General features: G+C 53.5%; 1 protein-coding gene across 22 annotated transcripts in view; it reads right to left on the bottom strand.

Moving 5' to 3' along the window:
* RFX2 (regulatory factor X2) overlaps positions 1 to 16,126 on the bottom strand; it is a 163,470-nt gene that overhangs the window by 13,614 nt on the left and 133,730 nt on the right. For 20 of the 22 annotated variants that reach the window (NM_001131531.1, XM_063719102.1, XM_054538304.2 and 17 more), the window contains 6 exon segments: positions 250 to 404; positions 921 to 1,033; positions 1,337 to 1,455; positions 3,382 to 3,497; positions 6,194 to 6,313; positions 9,242 to 9,423. In NM_001131531.1, the coding sequence (NP_001125003.1) occupies positions 250 to 404; positions 921 to 1,033; positions 1,337 to 1,455; positions 3,382 to 3,497; positions 6,194 to 6,313; positions 9,242 to 9,423 (805 nt within the window). 22 annotated transcript variants of the gene reach the window in all.

The following is a 16,126-nucleotide window of genomic DNA, read 5'->3' on the forward strand; positions in this document are numbered from 1 at the left end:
TTTTTTTTTTTTAGAGACGGGGTCTCACTATGTTGCCCAGGCTGGTCTGAAACTCCTGGGCTCAAGCGATTTGTCTGCCTCAGCCTCCCAAAGTGTGGGGATCACTGGCATGAGCCACCGCGCCCAGCCACTTTTGGGTTTTCTGTGAAAGCGATGGTCTGAGGTGGCTGAAGATGTACATGTAAGAAAGGACAGAGGAGGCAGGAAGAGAGGATGGAGCGGCGCCGGGCGGGGCCGTGGGTCACTTACTGGGGACCGGCCTCAGCACGTCGGGGATGAGAATCTCCACCAGCGCCTGGTAGAGGATGTGGTCGCAACTCCTCATCCACCTGAGGATGGGGTCGCATTGACACAGGGAGATGAGCTTGTCCTTGGGCAGGACGGCGCCCTCGGGGTCTTCGTCACTGTGGAGGGAGGGGGGACAGGTGAGCTGTGGCCTGGCCCAGGTGGGCTCACTCAGCCACGGGAGTGACCAGAGAGCCAGCCTGCAGGACTTTTGCCCAACAGTGGAGCTGGGGTTTTGCTCCCCGTCCCTGAGCCTCGACGGGTCCCCTCCCTCCATGTTGCTCCCGGCGCCTCTGTGTTTCCCCCTGGGGTCCACTCTGTCCCTCCCCTGCCAGTGGTCATACTGTCATACTGTGTCTCACTGCAGCTGTGGGTTGGGGTCACTTCTACTTGGGGTTGTATCATGGTCACCTCTAAAATCCTCCCTATTCAAACAGTCTGACCTTGAAAAGGGGCGGATGGCAATGTGAATTTCAAGTCAACTCTACCAAGTCTGAAAATTACACGGATGGAGGCAGAGGGGTCTGAGCCCTGATTCTTGGAGAGCTGAGGCTTTTGTTTGTGGGTTACCTGTGGACGTCAGCAGGGGGTTAAGTCTGGGGGGGCTGTGAACCCAGCCAGGGTGTGGCAGTCACCTGGCAGGAAGAGAGGTGGGGCCGTCGCTGGAGGAGGCCTTAGAGTTCCAGAAGGAGAGCCACAGCTTCTCGATGTAGTGGAACTGGAGGTTCATCACCACATCTACAGTTGCCTAGGAATGAAGGGACCGGTGAGACAGACGGGTGCGTGCGCCCATCACGTGCACTCAGCACACGTCAAGTGAGCAGCCGTGATCCGGGCTGCAGCGGGGTGCCCTGGAATCCCAAGGGAGACCACAGAGAGGAGAGGAGCAGGCGATGGACATGGATGCGGAGGGGCTGCTGCTTCAGAGAGGATGCTTGTGGGGGGGCTCGGGGCTCCATCTCCTCAGCATCACCCGGGGACGCCTGGCCTGAGCGCTGGCAGTTCCCAGGAGGGACACGTAGGAGCTGCCTGCCTGGGCTGGGGCGGTCACCTCGCAGTGCCGTCTGTACACCAGCTGCAGGGCCTTGACGTCGTGCAGTGTGACGCCGTCCTGCAGCAGGACGCTGCCCAGGTCGGGCGCTGGGAACTCGGGGAAGACGTGGGAGACATCTGGGGGAGGAACACGGGAACATCAGAAATGGCGGGGCTCTTAGGACACCGCGGACAACTGGAAGGCCACAGTGGATGGGGGCCCAGAAACAGATGCTCTGCCCCATCCCATGCAGTCAGGGAATTTGTTTTTTCTTTTTCTTTTTCTTTTTCTTTTTTTTTTTTTGGAGACAGGGCCTTGCTCTATTGCCCAGGCTGGAGTGCAGTGGCACGATCTCGGCTCACTGCAACCTCCAGCTCCTGGGATCAAGCGATTCTCCTGCTTCAACCTCCCGAGTAGCTGGGATTACAGGTGTGCACCACGACGCTGGCTAATTTTTGCATTTTTTAGTAGAGACGGGATTTCGCCTTGTTTTGGCCAGGCTGGTCTCGAACTCCTGACCTCAGGTGATCCACCCACCTCGGCCTCCCAAAGTGCTGGGATTACAGGCGTGAGCCACCATGCCCGCAGTTTGTTTTGTTTTGTTTTGTTTTTTTGAGATGGAGTCTCGCTCTGTCACCCAGGCTGGAGTGCAGTGGCATGATCTTGGCTTACTGAAACCTCCTCCTCCTGGGTTCAAGTGATTCTCCTGTCTCAGCCTCTCGAGTATTTGGGATTACAGGTGTGTGCCACCACGCCTGGCTAATTTTGTATTTTTTTTGGTAGAGATAGGGTTTCGCCATGTTGGCCAAGTTGGTCTCAAACTCCCAATCTCAAGTGATCTGCCTGCCTCGGCTTCTCAAAGTGCTGGGATTACAGGCGTGACAGCCACCGCGCCTGGCACAGTCAGGGAATTTGTAAGCATCAGTTTTCTCAGGTAGAAAATGGAGAGAATATTGTCACTTCCCAGGAACATTAAATATACAGACACAGAGAAAGCCCTGAGCCTAGGCCCTGGCACACAGCAAGTACCCACAGAGCCAGCTCAGGGCAGCACATCTTGGGGAGAAGGCCAGCCACGATGTCCCTGCAGTGACCTCCTGGAGATGGGCCTGACCCCACCTCAATCTCTGCCGAAGACTCAACCCAGGAGGGTTCTGTTTGGGCTCAAAAAAGATCATAAACTACATGGAAGCCACTGAGTGTGTACAGAGCCCACCTGAATCATGATACACCAGTGAGCCTTCCTTGGCCGCCCCCCCCCCCCCCCCCCCCGCTGCCCTCCCTCATGGCAGGCTCTGAGTTAGGGCCTTCCCCGGGGCAGAGATGGCACCACCACTAGGCCAGCTGGGGGAGAACGCTGTCCCCTGAGCAGCCCCCAGGGAAGAGGCCAAGACTGCCTCATGTTGGGGAACCAGAAGCACCCCAAAAGCTCCAGGCAAGAAGGAAGAAAGCCCAGATGGCAGGCAAATCCTGGTGCACCCTGAGTAGAGAATATCTAGCGTTCTTTCTTTTTTTTTTCATTAATTTTAAAGGCAGAATCTCGCTGTCACCCAGGTTGGAGAGTAGTGGCATGATCACGGCTCACTGCAGCCTCGAACTTCTGGGCTCAAGTGATCCTCCTGCCTCAGCCTCCTGAGTAGGTGGGACCACAGGAGCTTGCCACTATGCCTGGCTAATTTTTTAATTTTTTAGTATGTTGCCTAGGCTGGTCTTGAGCTCCTGAGCTCAAGTGATCCTCCCCGCTTGGCCTCCCAAGGTGTTGGGATCACGGGCATGAGCCGCCTGTCCTCTAGTGTTCTTTCTGATGGTCATTTGATTTTATTTTCTCATTTTTCTGACGGTCATTTTATATATTAATTTTTTTGGCATGTGCTGATTATTCTAAAGTCTCAGGGATGTCAGAAAGAAGGTTTATCGAGAACTTTCTATTTGACTGAAAAGGTGTCTCATAAGAAAACTGTCGGAAGCAGACGCTTGGACGCCACTGGTTCTGCCGGTGTTGAAACCCAGGAGTGTGGCGAGCAGATGGGAGCCCCGCCCCGGGACCTGAGCAGGCCCCTCACCTATGTACTGCTGGTGGTGCTGGTTCTGCGCGGCCGTGGTCTGTTCTGGAGTGCTGTGCAGGCCGCTGTGGGAGCTGCTGTCCCCGAGGCTGTCCGTCTTCTGCGCTGGCCGGTACCTAGGCCAGGAACACACATACCACCATGAGGCCCAGCAGCCCTACTGGGGGTGGGCCCAAGGACTGGGGGGCTAGGCAGGATTCAGTCAGGCGTGTGTGTGTATGATGTTTACAAGCTGCGGTCAAATACACATAACACAAAAGTTACCATCGGAACCATTATGAGTGCACAGCTCAGCAGCATTAAGCACATTCACGTGGTTGTGCAACCCTCACCATCGTCATCTCCAGAACTTGATCATCTTCCCGCACTGAAGCTCTGTCCCCATGAAACACTCACTCCCCATCCCTGTCCCCAGCCCCTGGCACCCCCCATCTGACTTCCTGTCTCTGTGAATCAGACGACTCTAGGGACCTCCTAGGAACGGGGTCACACAGGATTTGTCCTTTTGCAACTGGCCTCTCTCACTGAGTGTTATGTCCTCAAGGTCCACCGAGTGGTAGCCTGGGTTGGAATTTCCTCCTTTTTAAGGCTGAATAATATTCCATCATATGGATGAACCACAGTTTGTTAATGGACACTTGAGAAAATAGATATATATTTTCCCCCTAACATTTCTCTCTTAGAAAAAAAAGTGAAATTCTTGGCCGGGCTCAGGGGCTCACGCCTGTAATCCCAGCACTTTGGGAGGCCGAGGCAGGTGGATCATCTGAGGTCGGGAGTTCAAGACCAGCCTGACCAACATGGAGTAACCCCGTCTCTACTAAAAATACAAAATTAGCTGGGTGTGGTGGCACATGCCTGTAATCCCAGCGACTCAGGAGGCTGAGGCAGGAGAATCGCTTGAACCTGGGAGGCGGAGGTTGCAGTGAGCCGAGTCCACGCCATTGCACTCCAGCCTGGGCAACAAAAGCAAAACTCGGTCTCAAAAAAAAAAAATTAATTAATTAAAATAAAATAAAATAAAAGGGAGATTCTTTGCGTGAATCACAAACATCTTATTATTGGTGCAATCTTAGAAGTTCTGAGACTTTCATTTTGAGCCAGACGGTGGTGGCCAGCCTGTGCAGGCAGTGCTGAGAAACACTCAGCGCTTTCCAGGCGCTGGACTCCTCGGAGCCCGGTGTGTGGTGTGGTGGAGGCAGGGAGGGAGCCTCCCTCCTCAAATACAAAGCGGGGCCAGGCCTATGGGGAGGCGGGAGACCATGCCGGCGAGGTGTGTGTAAACCACCTGGCTCAGGGCAGGCCGTGGGCATCACACAGACACAGGCTCAGGCTGTGGCTTCCAAATGCAAATGGCATCAGCCTGTCCCCCTGAAATGTGTGTTGCTGCTCCTAAAATGACACACTGCCTGGAGCACAGGTTCACAGGTGTTTGCCAGGGGCCCAAATTGAACAATAGCAGTGAGCTCCAGAGTCCATGTCTGCAGACAACGAGGTACAGAAGGAATGCTCTGGAAACTCTCTCCTGGAACCTCCAACTCCTGGGAGTGGCTGTGTGGTCAGGAGTCAATGGGTTATGCAGAGCAGCTGGAATGGGTTTTTGAGCCACACACATACATGGGTGGCTCTGTGCAGAGGGCCCAGCACCAGGTGTGAAGGTGCCACGTGGGGCTATTGCAACGTGGCCCCTGCCCTCAGGGTGGGCACTTGTGGAGGCACACCGGGAGGCAGCGATATTTGAATGGGCCCTAAACCAGGGGCCAGCAAACTATGGCCTGAGGGCCAATTCTGCTGCTTGTTTTTATAAATAAAGTTTTATTGGCACACAGCCATGCCCATCATCTTCAGGCTGTGTGTGGCTGCTTTCAGGATGCAGCCAAATTGAACAGTCACGACAGAGACTGTCTGGCCTGCAAGGCTAAGATATTTGCTCTCTGGCTCTTTACAGGAAAGGTGTGCTGGCCCCTGCCTTAGAAGATGAGAAAGTTTGTGATGGATGGAGAAGAGGATATTCCAGAAAATACCCAGGGCTTTCCAGCCACTGGATCCAAAGGTGAAGAAGAAGTCATGACTTGAGCACATCTGCTTCTTTCTCCTGGCTTCTTGGGTTATTTGCAGTGTCCTCTCTCTCTTTACTTCCTAAGCTTTAAAAATTAAAGGTCTGTGATTCCAACGATATGACACTGGGGAAGGGGGAAACTGTGGGGATGGCAGAAGGATTAGCGGTTGCTGCAGACGGGGGTGGGGAGGGAAAGCTGGGTAGGCAGAACATGGAGGATTTTTAGGACTGTGAAAGGACTGTGTGACACTGTGATGGGGGACACATGTCATTATAGGTTTGTCCAAACTGTCGAATGTACAACACCAAGAGTGAGCCCTGATGTCAACTGTGGACTCTGGGGGGTGATGCTGGCTGTGCGGAGGGTCATGGGTCATGACCAATGCACTGCTGTGTGGGGGAGGCGAATGGTGGGAGAGGTGGTGGGGAGCGGGGCTGGGGGTGTAGAACAACTCTCTGTACTTTCTACTCAATTTGGCTGTGAACCTAGAATGGCTCTAAAAAATGAAGTCTGTTAAAAACAGTTTTAAACGGTTTTTAAAAAAGTCTGAAAAGCTAGCTGGAGGAGGTTGCATCCCAGCCTCCTGTGTCTCCTGCTAGACTCACCTCAGTCTCAGCAGTGGGGGCTACCATGGCTTTCCCAGGATGCTGGAGACTGGGGAGTTATGATGAGTTTGTTTCCTGTTGGAGAAACACCTCCCCCTCCATGCTCCAGGGGAGAGCCAGCCCCGCGCAGCTCGGCCCGGCACCCACCTGGGCTTCTGGTGCATGGGCTGCTGCCGCATGGCCATGTACTGCGTGTCCTCCTGCAGCCGGTTCAGTGGAGAGTCTGGCTTCAGACGAATCCCATAGTAATGGTACTTCGAGTTGCCCCTGGAAACCAAACATCCCAGGGTCAGCTCCCTTTGCAGATGTCCCGAACAACAAGACAGGTTGGGATTCTTTTTCTTTCTTTCTTCTTCTTTTTTTTTTTTTTTTTTGGAGACAGAATTTCATTCTGTCACCCAGGCTGGAGTGCAGTGGTGCCACCTCGGCTCACTGCAATCTCCGCCTCCCGGGTTTAAGAGATTCTCCTGCCTCAGCCTCCCAAGTAGCTGGGAAGACATGCGTGGGCCATAATGCCTAGCTTAGTTTTGTATTTTTAGTAAAGATGGGGTTTTGCCATGTTGGCCAGGCTGGTCTCAAACTCCTCCCGCCTTGGCCTCCCAAAGTGCTGGGATTACAGGCGTGAGCTACCGTGCCTGGCCTCTTCTCTCTTTTTTTTTTTTTCGGAGACAGGGTCTCACTCTGTCACCCAGGCTGGAGTGCAGTGGTGCAATCACAGCTCACTATAGCCTTGACCTCCTGGGCTCAAGTGATCCTCCTGCCTCAGCCTCTGAATAGCTGGGACAGCTGGCGTGTGCTACCACACTCGGATGGTAGAAGTGATCCTCCAGCTGCAGGGCTCTGAGTAGCTGGCGTGTGCCATGACACTCGGATCTTGGCCTTTCCCTTTGGCCTCTCTGGTTCAGCATTTCCTGAACTGCGTGAGGAATGTAAGCAAGGAATTCTGTACATAATGCCATTGTCATGGACAGTCCTCTCTCACAGGCTTGTATAATAAAGGCTCGGACAAGTCCTGTGCTGAGAACACCAGGTCAGCTTTGTTGAGCTCCACATGGCCTATCTCCATTATTATTACCATTATTATTACCATTATTATTAACAACTCTTCCCCATCCCCTTCAATCATCTAGTAACACATTTGGAAAAAGGCACTGTTTGGGAACCATTACATTAGTTTATTACGGGAGAATGATGATCCGAGGGCTTTAAACAATTTAGTTCAGAAAACAGCTCACAGAGTCCTTACAGGAGGGAAGCATTAACCCACAGACATGGCTGTGGAGACACCCAGCTCACAGGATGCCATTTCTCCAGAGCTGGCAACAGGGACACGCAGGAAGCACCTGGGTCCTTTCTTTTTCTTTCTTTCTTTTTCTCTTATTATTATATTTTTGAGACAGTCTCACTCTGTTGCCCAGGCTGGAGTGCAGTAGTGCGATCTCGGCTCACTGCAACCTCCCTCTCCCAGGTTCAAGAAATTCTCCAGCCTCAGCCTCTCCGATTAGCTGGGATTACAGGTATGTGACACCATGCCTGGTTAATTTTTTTGTATTTTTAGTAGGGATGGGGATTCACCATGTTGGCCAGGCTGATTTTGAACTCCTGACCTCAAGTGATCCTCCTGCCTTGGCCTCCCAGTGTGCTAGGATTACAGGCGTGAGCAACCATGCCCGGCCCTTCTTTTCCTTTTTAAATTTCATTGCAATAGCAGACAGCCTGGGCCCTTTCTAGATGAGCTGCATGTTTAGCCAGGTGCTCGGAGGAGGGAAAATGGGGGGAAATCAGCCTTAATCCTGAAGCCAGCAGCTGGGATACTCTGCAGGGGAGGCCCCTCCGGGAGCAGGGGCTGTGTCCCCAGAGACCAGGCTTCCCTGTGGCTTCCTCCCGCTTCTGTCCCTCCTCTATGCATCCACATTCCCTAAGGACATTCCCTGTGAAGGATCCAAAAGTGTCAGAGAATAAGGGACTCTGGTCCTTGTGGATCCACCGCCACGCCGTTTATAGACAGCCAGGACACCGGCTTTGAGAGCACATGAGTCAGCCCCAACCCCACACAAGCAGATGCCGAGCCTCGCTGGCCACAGGATCACAGCCTCAGCAGGCAGCAGCCTCCTGCACTCTCTGGGCCACCAGCTTTGGGTTGGAGGTGCTGCTGTTTTCTTGTTAGAGGAGAGTTGGCATAATTGCCTGCGATAAGTCTGTGGCCTGTGATATCCCGGGGCTGCCATAGGCCAAGAGAAGGCGGGGTGGATTGGTCCAGGTACAGCAAAAGACACCAAGAGGCCGGGCACAGTGGCTCACACCTGTAATCCCAGAACTTTGGGAGGCCGAGGCAGGCAGATCACTTGAGGCCAAGAGTTTGAGACCAGCCTGGCCACCGTGTCGAAACCCTGTCTCTACTAAAAATATAAAAATTAGCCAGGCGTGCTGGTGGGGGCCTGTAAATCCCAGCTACTTGGGAGGCTGAGGCAGGAGAATCGGTTGAACCCAGGAGATGGAGGCTGCAGTGAGCCGAGATGATGCCCCTGCACTCCAGTCTGGGTGACAGAGCAAGGCTCTGTCTCAAAAACAAAAACAAAAACAAAACACCGAGAAATGGTAAATCCAGCTCTGCTGGATAAACCAGAGGCTACATTTTGTTTGTTTGTTTGTTTGTTTGTTTGACACAGGGTCTTGCTCTGTTGCCCAGGCTGGAGTGCAGTGGTGCAATCGTGGCTCACTGCAGCCTCAACCTCCTGGGCTCAAGTGCTTCTCCCCTCTCAGTCTCCCAAATAGGTGAAATTACAGGTGTGCAAATAGGTGTGCACCACTATGCCTGGCTAATTTTTAATTTTTTTGTAGAGATGAGGTCTTGCTATGTTGCCCAGGCTGGTCTTGAACTCCTAGTCTGAAGTGATCCTCTTGCCTCGCCCTCCCAAACTGTTGGGATTTCAGGTGTGCACCACCACGCCTGGCCCAGAGGCTGCTCTAAAAAAAAAAAAAAAAAAAGAAAAGTATTGTTTGGGAATTTTCAAAAGGAGAGAGAAAAGCAGAGTGATCCCCATGTCCCATCACCGGCTTCTAAAGCCAACACTGCGGGCTACATCTGGCCACAGCCAAGGCTGCCACCAATTGAAAGTAACCGCAAGCACTCCAGAGGTGGCTGCGAATCAGGCCACCTGGAAAGCACAGGTGGGCTGGGGATCATCTACCCACCTGGTGCCCAGCCGCCGCGTTCTCAGCCCCATAAACACAGAACGGATCAGTTTCCCGAAGGAGGCGGCATTCACTGGGTCTAGCTTGTGCTCCTGGCAGTGCCGAAGGTAGTGGTTGTAAAGAGAACTTCTGGGGAGACTCACACCTTCCGCCGTTTCATAATTATCCAACAGCCACTGGAGCTGCGAAAAGAAAGACACGTCTGCGTTTGTCAGAAGCCTGAGGAACGCTAACATGCCAACGCAGACTCATTAAGAGAATTACTTGCGTTCCCTGTATTACCAAACGAGATGAGGAAATCCATCTTTTCTTTCTTTCTTTTTGAGGCAGAGTCTTGCTCTGTCATCCAGGCTAGAGTACAGTGGTGCAATCTTGGCTCACTGCAGCCTCTGTCTCCTGGGTTCAAGCGATTTTCCTGCCTCAGCCTCCCAAGTAGCTGGGATTACAGGTGCCTGACACCACGTCTGGCTAATTTTTGTATTTTTAGTAGAGACGGGGTTTCACCATGTTGCCCAGCTGGTCTCAAACTCCTGACCTCAGGTGATCCGCCTGCCTCAGCCTCCCAAGGTGCTGGGATTACAGGCGTGAGCCACCGTGCCCGGCCAGAAATCCATCTTTATGGTCACTGATTTGAGTTCTCTAAGCACATTAATGAATCGCTCATTTTCTTTCACTTATTGATTCTTCCATGTTTAGCCTGGTTTTCAGGTTCCTGGACTTAATTTGTAAAAATCTGGGTGTGATCAAGAACTATTAGGTTCTGTCTTCAGTCACTTAAATGCTCACACACCACCACACAGGGTTTAAACACCAAATAGCTCCTCAACATACAGGAATGGAGAGAAATTCTGATGCTAAACAGGAAGACTGAAGAAGACTCGGGGGCCCCATAGCCCTGTGTTCTGTAGTAAGCAGTGAGCTAACATGTACTGAGATCCCTTATTGAGGGAGGTACAAATGGAAATTCAGTAAAATACACAAATGCTTATATGCACGGTTTTGTGTCTAAGTCAAAAGGCAGGACATAGCTACTTGGGAGGCTGAGGTGGGAGGATTGCTTGAGCCCAGGAGGTTGAGGCTGCAGTGAGCTAGGGTCACGCCACACTGTACTCCAGCCTGGGTGACAGAGCAAGACTTCGTCTCTTTCAAAAAACAAAACAAAACAAAAAGATGGGCTAAATGAGTCCAGAGTCAAGGACTATACCTCGAGAGGTGAACATCCAGTTAGAAGGGCTGCGAGAACTGTCGACACGAAGAGCTTAGTCCCCACACTGGGCATGGACGCAAAGGTGGCCCGCCCACCAACTGATGCCCTCAGCCAGGTGCCTTAAAGACTGCGGCTTAATTCTGGTTTCCACCTCTCTCTCTGTTATCATCTGTCCCCTGATCCAGAGAGGTCTGCTACACGAATACAAAAGGCTTTCACTGATGCCTGCGATTTGCAGAAAGACAGGAATTCCACGCACAGAAGCGAGGCCCGCATCCAGATCCCGTGTCCAGAGCGTCGGGGGAAACCAGCTGTCCCTACCTGGTCCCCCATGTGCAAGGCTGTCGGCTGCTTTGTCTAGGCTGAGCCCCGCTTCCACAGCTCCGAAGGGCTCCTGCTGCCTGGGCCCTTCAGAGTGGGCAGTGCTGGGTCCTCAGCCCTCCCCTACCGGGCATGTTGGGCTCCTGCACAGCCCTTGTCCCTGTGCCCCGCACACCCCACAAGACACAGAGTAGGCGTGTCCCCTGGGAAATATCTGTCCACTCACCACAGCGTGCCCACGGCGCCCCCTGCCCCACCATCACGTTTGCCTGTCCGTTTGCCCCATTCCCCCCCTCCCCCCGGCCCACTCAGCATTGGAAGCTGGGGAGGAAGTAAGCGTTCATTTCCTTTTTATTATGTATTTATTGAAATGGAGTCTCACTCTGTCACCCAGGCTGGAGTGCAGTGGCGCTATCTCGGCTCACTGCAACCTCCACCTCCCGGCTTCAAGTGATTCTCCTGCCTCAGCCTCCCGAGTAGCTGGCATTATAGGCATGTGCCACCATGTCCAGCTTACGTTTTTCGTATTTTTAGTACAGATGGGATTTTGCCATGTTGGCCTCGAATTCCTAACCTCAGGTGATCTACCTGTCTTGGCCTCCCAAAGTGCTGGGATTACAAGAGTGAGCCACCGCACCCGGTCTTCATCTCCTTTTTATGAAATAGTGCTATGGGGTGGTTCTGACGAGCCCTGCACCAGCGACCAGCACCTCAGAACCCCTCTTATCTCATGTAAGACCCACCTGATCCAGCCTGTCCTGGCCCCTCCAGCCCTAATGGGGGCTGACCCAGGGCCACAGTGGAGTGAGGACCTGCCCTGGGTTCTGGAACATTTCACAGGAGGACAAACAGGTCAAAGGTTCAGGTGAAGGGGTGCGTGAGGCCTGAACACGGAGGTCTCTTAAGCCGAATCGCAGGTGAGCTGGGGGGCTGAGTTCCGCTTTAGGAAGGGGGAGGTTAAGTCTTGGGCTGGAGTTCAGGGTAGAGATTGGGACCAGATGTGTTACTCTGGAACCAAAGAGCTGAGGACAAAACCTCTAAGGGGTGGGAAGAGTCACCCGGCAGGAGCACTGCCCACGTGGGTGTTGAGGACGAAGAAGAGCAAAGTGTAAGCCTTGAAGTGTGGGTCCAACCTCACGTGCTGCCTCTGGGGCAAGCCAGGAGGGCTTCAGACCTCCTGACCACAAGCTCCCCTCCAGCTCTGCTCCTGCAGGTAAGTCCTGTGGCCAAACATCCCTCCTTACCAAAGGGACAGGAGTGGTTCCTGCTGCAATCCCTGAGCTTGGATTCCGGTTCCCTGGCCGCCCCTGAATCAGTCGAGTAGCCTATCACCTCCCCCTCAGCACCAGGGACCCCTTGCCCTCTTGCTACCACAAAGTCTTCCTCCTGCCGCCTGCAGGGCCCTGTGTGAAGTGCAGTGTCCGCCCCTGGCCATGAGTGCAGGTGATCGATTAGCAGTTGCCAATTTCATCCATCCAGCGTTGGGTGCCATGTGCTCGGCTGTGCCCATAACCACAGGGAGGGACCCCTGCCCTCTTGTCCTTTGAATAAGGAACAGTTAAAACAAAGGACCCTGAGAAGGGCCCGGAGTGGAGACTTCATCTCTTCACTTGCCTCTTTGGGAAAAGGGACATCAGAGTTTTCACTTTCCATCAAGTCATTCACACCCTTCATCTTCCAACTTTCTGGACTGGACTTTTTCTGATACAATGGAGGCAGTGTTACTTTTTTCTCCTCCAAAGTCTGGCTTTGGCAGAGTGCTTGGACCCTTAAGAGCTTAAGAGCTCCAGAGTCTTCCCTGTATTTAACGCTATGAATACTATGAACCACAACCTTGATGTTGAAGTTAGTGTGTGAGTATATATATATATATATATATATATATATATATATATATATATATATATATATATATATAAAATATATATACTTTTTTTTTTAGAGACAGAGATATATATATATATTTTTAGAGACAGGGTCTCATCCTGTCACCACCCCAGGCTGGAGCGCAGTGGTGCAATCATGGCTCATGCAGCCTCCAACTCCCGGGCTCAAGTGATCCTCCTGCCTCAGCTTCCCAAAGTGTTGGGATGACAGTCGGGAGCCACAGTGTGGGCCCTAAAGCTTTTCTTCACAGTGGCTTCACCGTCCGGATTTGTCATGTGTGCTGATTGATTTATCGCCTGCTCCCCCAGAGTGTGCTCTCCCTGAGGGTGGAGATGGAGCCAGGTTTCCCCATGTGGGCATCTGCAGGATCCTGGAGATGTCTCAAGCCTGACAGCAGAGAAAGACTGTCTGAGGAGGTAGGTGGGGAGCAACAGAGCATGTCTGGGTGAAGAAGCCAGAGGCTTCCCTTGGTCATTCTGAGGCTGGGGGCACAGGTGCCACTTCTTAGACCGTCCTCCACAGGCAGCAGGAGCCAGGGCCAGTGACGCCACATCTCAAGGAGCCAAATGACGATGCGGATTTTCAGGCTAAAAGTGTGAGGCCAGATTTTGCGGGCGGTGAGCTGGAAAGAGCACTGGACTAGGAGTCCTGAGAGGTTAGTGTCTAAGACTCCATCCATCAGGAGGACATATTAGCTCACACATAAAAAGAAAGTTTTGGAACAGATGATCCTTCTGCTGTTTACCCCCGACCCCCCAGGCTATTTAAGAGTAGAATCCTTTGCTTGGGTAATTATGTTGACATTGACGCTAAAAGGATGCATAGTTGTCTTGACAACAAGTCCTTCTTGTTCAACATCAAGAAACCACAGAGAAGACTGAAGTGGCTGGAACAGTCAGGTCCATTTCCTCCCTCTTCTGTGTTGAGAACTTCTGGGAGGGGAACCGGGTTAGAACCGAAGTGTGATGGGCTTGCGGACTCTGTTCAGGGTCTACGCCTCACCAGCAGGCTGGGAGCCACTTATGCACAGGGGCTTCCCATCACTCAGTGCCGGAGCCCACACCTGGCAGCGCGTCAGACCGGGGCGAGCATCACAGGTCAGTTCCATGAAACCGACCATGAGGGTCCAGCTGCTCCAACCACACCTCGCCCACCTCCCCTGCTCTTGAGGGCTTGGGCACCTTCATGCCAGGAAAGGCAGTGGCTGGACGGAGTCACCTTTCTGGTTTGGGCATGTTCTGCAGTCTGCTTTGTCTGCTGATACTTGCATTCTTTCTGTGTCAATATCAAACACAAATAAGCAGAACGCTTTCCAAGGAAATGTACATGCATATCCACATTTGCCGCAATCTGTCAGGACAGCACACTTCTTGATGAAATGGATCAAATCTTTTCTTTTAAGGAAAAAAAATCCCGAAATGCCAGCGCCTCCCTCTCCCCCGCCCCCCAACAAAGGCCTGTGGTTCTGGGCTCTTTGCAGGCACAGCCCCTGTGGACAGATATCCTCACCTGCCGGTGGGAAGGCAGGGATCATGCCCACCTACCCGGCCCCCTTTGTCTCCTAAGTTACTTGTTTCTATTCCTGGGGGCAAATTTGCCTGACACTAGCTCCTGGTGGTGAGTTAGAGTCTCGCCGGGCCATACACTAGCAGCTCGGGCAGCTATTCCGACCGTCCAGGTGTGCCCTGTGTTGACATAATCCGATTTGGAACACCCACCTTTTCACCCATTCCACAAATATTTACGAGAGCTGGCTCTATGCCAGGCCTTGTTTAGGTGCTGGGGATGCAACGGCAAATAAAAGACAAAAACCCCTGCCCCCTGGAAGCGTCCATTCTTGTCTGGCAGAGACCCACAATAAGTAAGTAAAATGAACCGAATGAGGGCTGGTGCCGAGTGCTGTCAGAGAAATTCACCTGGGAAAGGGGATGGGGTCGCCGCCACAGAGGGACTGGAGGGAGGACTGCAATAGTTAGTTGAGGTGGGGTGGGGGTGTCAGGCAGGGCTCACTGAGAAAGTGCCCACTGAGTGAGGACTCAAAGGAGGTGAGGGGGAGCCTGGGGAAGAGAGCTTCAGGCAGAGGGCCCCACAGTGCAAAGGCCCTGGGGCAGGTCCAAGCCTGGTGCATTGGAGGAGCAGCGAGGAGGCCCACGTGGCTGGAGCAGAGTGAGGAGTGGGAGAGAGCGGGTCCTGCAGGGCCTTGTGGGCCATTTTGACAACACTTGGTTCTACTTGGAGGGCCAAGGGGAGCCCTGGAGGCTTCTGAGCAGAGCAGTGCGGCGATCTGACCTGGGTTTTAGCAGGATCACTCTGGCGGCTGCTGTGAGAAGGGGCTGGAGGCTGGGTAGGAGTGGGCGCTGACAGCTGGCTAGGAGGTGGCAAAAGAATCTACAGGGACAGTGGCGGCTCGGGAAGTAGTCGAGGTTGGGGGGGCGGGTGCCACCTGGTTCTGGATCTTTCTTGAAGGGGAAGTTGAAGAGCATCTGGGGGTGGGCATGAGAGGAGCAGGGAGGCGAGGACGCAGTGGGGTTAGGGGCTGAGCGCCTGGAAGATCGGCTGCCCCTGCCTGAGATGGGACCGAGGGCGGGAGGTGCAGGGGTTGTGGGAGGCACAGGGATTGTTGAGGGTGGAGGCCGCGCACTGAGCTAAGACGCTAATCCAAGGCAGGCAGGAATTCCAAGGGAAAACAGCGGCACTTCTGGACGGAGGTCCCTTCTGAGGAGCTGCCGGCTCTAGCAACCCCACTGTGGCCTGCAGGACAGCACGGCCATGGCGCCAGGCTACACAGGTCACCAGCTGAAGGCTAAATGACCTTTGACAATGTGTGTTTCTTGATTTCAAAGCAGTCACATAACCCAAATACGACTCTTCCACACGCAGCTCTCTCCCGCAGGGTGTGCAAGTGATGCGTTTACTTTAGTAGACAGCGCCACCTCATGGTGACAGAGATTCAGTGAACCTGCTGCGGGGTCCCAGTCGGCTGGTAGCGTGAGGGCAGCCCGGTGCCCCCCAGGGGCTGAGGCTACCTCTTCTGCTCAAGGCGGCGGCCTGCCACACCCAGTCGGGTGAAGACATGTTTCATCCCCAGCCCCAGCTCCGTCCCCTTCCCTCTGGAAGAGCTAATCCCCATTTTCACGGTGTCATATCCTGCCCTTTTCCAGTTTGGACACTGCTAGGGGGCCTCCTCCTCCCTGGGGGTTTCCACACTAGGCTGACCATCAGCTGGCTGGAAGGTTCTTCCAACCTTCAGACCTCCAGGCCCTGCAGACCCCCTGGGTCCAAGCCCCTAGAGGGGAGGCCTGGGAAGCTCCTGTTGACCGGCTGGGTCTGGACAATGCTGTCTCGTTTTACCAGGCTCCCAGCACCTGAATACACCTTCCCTCCTGAGACAGCACAGAGGAGGGAACCAGCTCCACGGAACACGTGGCCAGCTCTGCTCAGAGACCTCTGTGAGGGGGTCCCTGGGTGGG

The sequence above is a fragment of the Pongo abelii genome, chromosome 20 (genome assembly GCF_028885655.2).
Source record: "Pongo abelii isolate AG06213 chromosome 20, NHGRI_mPonAbe1-v2.0_pri, whole genome shotgun sequence".
NCBI lineage: Eukaryota > Metazoa > Chordata > Mammalia > Primates > Hominidae > Pongo > Pongo abelii.